Genomic DNA, 3,847 nt, shown 5'->3' with positions numbered 1-3,847 from the left:
CTTTCAACTTTTTATTACAGTTATCAATGAATATATCTGATCTGCTCCTGAAGGGCGAGACCAGGTTTTATTCATTTTTATATGCTCCATGTGGAGCATTTAGTCAGTGCTTAGTGTAAGTTGGATGAATAAATGAATATAAACTAGTGAACATGCCTGAGCCCCAAGGGGATCTGGAGTTTGCTTAATTATGTTTTATTTTGTTGTACCACAATGAGCAAAATCCTAGTTTTAAGCTTTTTATCTGATAGCAAAAACATTTAAATGAAGATTCATATAAGCCAATATTTTAAACTGTTCTCTTAGTGGAGCACTTTTGTACTCCATCCATCTTCATGTTTTTATTTTTGTACTCATACCCATTTAAAACCACAAATAGTATAGCTTTAAAAAACCAGATGTGTAATTTAATAATAGCTATCCACCACACCTATTAAAATGTTTACTAATGCATGAAAGCCTACGAATATCAAGCCACAGCAGATTTTAACAGCTTCTGTGTAAGTGTGTGAAGTGGATGCCATGTTCCTCCCCATGTGAGATTTGCCAGTAGTATTTTAGTGTGTTTCCACCTTTTATTCATTAGTGGATATGGCTGTAAATGGCAGCTTGAAATAAACTCGATCTGAAGTTCTGAAGACAAGTTTCACAACTTCTGACGTTTTATTCAGTGTAACTGGGGAAGATAAAGCTTTTCCTCTACACTTTTAGGTTCAGTGTCTGGGGCCCTGTGAATAAAACTAACAAAAGATAGATTAACAGGAGAAAAGGCACACAATTTTTGTTAATATTTATGTGCATAAAAGTTCACAGAAAAGGAATGAAACTCAAAGAAGCGGTGAAACTTGGGCTTATATACTATTTGGGGTTTTTTTTTGTTACGCGGGCCTCTCACTGCTGGGATCTCTCCCGTTGCGGAGCAGAGGCTGCGAACGCGCAGGCTCAGCGGCCGTGGCTCTCGGGTCCAGCCGCTCCGCGGCATGTGGGATCTTCCCCGACCGGGGCACGAACCCGTGTCCCCTGCATCGGCAGGCAGACTCTCAACCACTGCGCCACCAGGGAAGCCCGGGCTTATATACCATTTTAACAAAGAACAAAGGGTATGAGTTTCAAGGGATGATAAATTGTGGGGAAGGGATTTATGGGGGTACTAATGGAAAATAAGGGCTCTTTTAGTAAGGTTTGTTTATGCAGACTCATCTCGGGGTTGACAATTCACTGTCTTCTTCCTTGGCTCTTCTCTCCTTGCTGGGGGAAGGGGCACCTTCCTCAAAAGGAAATTTATGCCCTGCTTTTAGGTTCATAGTGGGAGGGCAGAGAACTCTTCCTGTATCTATCGATTCTCAGTGGCCTTTAGCTAAAATATTTCTTATGCCAAAGCATCTTTGGGGGTGGCATATTCTGATCTTCAAATGAAACACTAAGAATATTACAGCTGAAACACACGTGAATTATTTCCAATTTTATTTATTTCTTACAAGTCCCATTAATAAGAAACAGTTGCTCGCTTGTAAAAGAAATCTTTTTAATAATACCTGGCATATGTGCTCTTCCTTTCTGCGGCCTGTTGCATTTCATTAAATTCCTTTTAAGTTATTAAAATTGATTTAAGACTATATAAAGTATATTTACAAAAAGGGGAGGGGGAGGCAAGTCACCCATAATCCTACTGTCCTATTAAAAACTGGCTTTTGCCTATTTTCTTTCAGTGTGATCTATGCCTATCTATTTTATACCATTTCAGGGAAATGGGGCACACATATGGTAACTTCCTCAACTTAACAGTATATATCACACTCTCCATGTTCTTGCTTGATATAATCCTCAGTATTTAACAGCTGCAAAATTTGCCTAACCATTTTCCAGTTGCCAGACTTCTGGGCGGCCTCCAGGCCGGTGGTGGGGTATCTTGTGGTGGTTGTACCTCCAGACCGGGAGGGCAGGGCCCCCACCCCACCCCACCCCCGCCAGGTAGAACCTGGGTTTCCTGGGTGTTCAGAGTTACGTCTCAGGCAGAAACTGCGTGCAGGCCAACCAGGGCTTCTGGCTCCAGGCTCCCTTCCTTCCGGGCTGACGGTAGCGGAGCCCCGCCCCTGCAGGTGCCCCAGGTTAAAGTTCCATCCCCGTCCCCGGGCCCTCCCAAACCGTCCTGCCCGAGGTGGACCCTTCCCATATGCTCTCTCCTTCTGTCCTAGCCATCCGCAGAGCCACCGAGTGAAAGGAAGGAGCTAGGCGGCGCGTCCCGGGCGTCATGGTCCACCTGCTCGCCTCCGAAGTACGGCAGCTACTTCACAACAAGTTCGTGGTCATCCTGGGGGACTCGGTCCAGAGGGCCGTGTACAAGGACCTGGTGCTCCTGCTGCAGAAGGACAGCCTGCTCACACTCAGCCAGCTCAAGGCCAAGGGAGAGTACAGCTTCGAGCAGGACGAGCTGGTGCAGGGGGGCAAGCAGGGCCGCATGCATAACGGCACCCACTACCGCGAGGTGCGCCAGTTCTGCTCCGGCCAGCACCTGGTGCGCTTCTACTTCCTGACGCGCGTGTACTCCGACTACCTGGAAGCCATCCTGGAGGAGCTGCATTCGGGTGAGCACGACCCGGACCTGGTCATCATGAACTCCTGCCTCTGGGACCTCACCAGGTACGGGGAGGACTCCTGGCCGAACTACCTGCAGAACCTGGAGAGCCTGTTTGGGCGCCTGCGCCAGGTGCTGCCCGAGTCGTGCCTCCTGGTTTGGAACACGGCCATGCCCGTGGGCAACAACATCAATAGCGGCTTCCTCCCGCCCGAGCTCCGACCCGCGGCCTCCACACTGAAAACCAACGTGATTGAGGCCAACTTCTACAGCTCTGCCGAGGCCCAAAAGCACGGCTTCGATGTGCTGGACTTGCACTTCCACTTCCGCCGCCACACAGGGAAGTACCTGCAGCCCGACGGGGTGCACTGGAACGAGCGAGCGCACCGGCATCTCTCCCAGCTTCTGCTGGCCCACGTGGCCGACGCCTGGGGGGTGGAGCTGCCCCAGCGTGACCCAGTGGGCAAGTGCATCAAGGATGGCCCCGCGAGGGGAGGACCTGGCAGGAGACTTGAGAGGCAGCTCCCGGCCTGCAGAGATCAACCGGTCTTCCCTCCTCACCGACCCTTGCCTCTGCCTGGGTGCTGCCCCCTGCTCCCCGCGCCATCTCCCCACCCACACCAGTTCCCACTCCTGCCCCCAAAACCCCGTCCCATCCCCCTTCAGCAGGTGACACCCCCGTTCCTTGTCTGTCCCCAAGATGCCGATTTTTCTTCAGACCATCCTTTCCAATCGGATCAGTTCTCCTTGAACCATTTCCATTCAGATATTCTCCCATCTACCCAGACAGAATTTGCCTTCGATGGTGACTTTATGTTTAGCCCCCAGCCACCTAGGCTCCCCTTCCCCCAACCCTGTTATCAGCAGCGGGCCCCTGTGGTCCATAGGGGTTTTCCCCGGTATTGTCCCCGTGGCCCCTACTTGCCCTGGAGAGGGCGGCCCAGAAGTTCCAAGAGAAGGGCCCCAGCCTATAGAGAGCCAAGGCCTCAATAGACTGACTTGGGTGCCTTCCTCCTCATGCACATGGACTGGACAGATCGCCCGACTCTCCCCAGACAGACTGACCTTGTTAACTGAAGCCTTTGGTCCATTGCTGTTATCAATAATGGCAGGGAAGGGCAGTCTGACCTATTCTTGCTGGCCGTCGCCTCTCACTGCTCTCTGCACTCTGCGAGGGGGAACCAGGCATCATTCCTGCCTCCCCACTGCCTATTCTCTTTGTCTTTTTGTAAATATAAAATTGAAATTAACAAGTTGTTTCATAAAAGTCGT

At 50.4% G+C, this 3,847-nt stretch overlaps 1 protein-coding gene across 1 annotated transcript; it reads left to right on the top strand.

The window, feature by feature from the left end:
• Positions 1-2,236: 2,236 nt before the first annotated feature.
• On the top strand, positions 2,237-3,568 carry PCED1B (PC-esterase domain containing 1B). Its single transcript, XM_065887936.1, has one exon. The coding sequence runs from the start codon at positions 2,252-2,254 to the stop codon at positions 3,566-3,568; it is 1,317 nt and encodes a 438-aa protein (XP_065744008.1). The 5' UTR covers positions 2,237-2,251.
• The last annotated feature ends 279 nt before the right edge of the window (positions 3,569-3,847 follow it).

The sequence above is a fragment of the Phocoena phocoena genome, chromosome 11, assembly GCF_963924675.1.
Source record: "Phocoena phocoena chromosome 11, mPhoPho1.1, whole genome shotgun sequence".
Lineage (NCBI taxonomy): Eukaryota > Metazoa > Chordata > Mammalia > Artiodactyla > Phocoenidae > Phocoena > Phocoena phocoena.
This window is presented reverse-complemented; position numbering and strand designations above follow the sequence as displayed.

Bases quoted from the DNA above. Each gene is read 5' to 3' on its own strand.
- PCED1B (XM_065887936.1), top strand. From the start codon at position 2,252: ATGGTCCACCTGCTCGCCTCCGAAGTACGGCAGCTACTTCACAACAAG.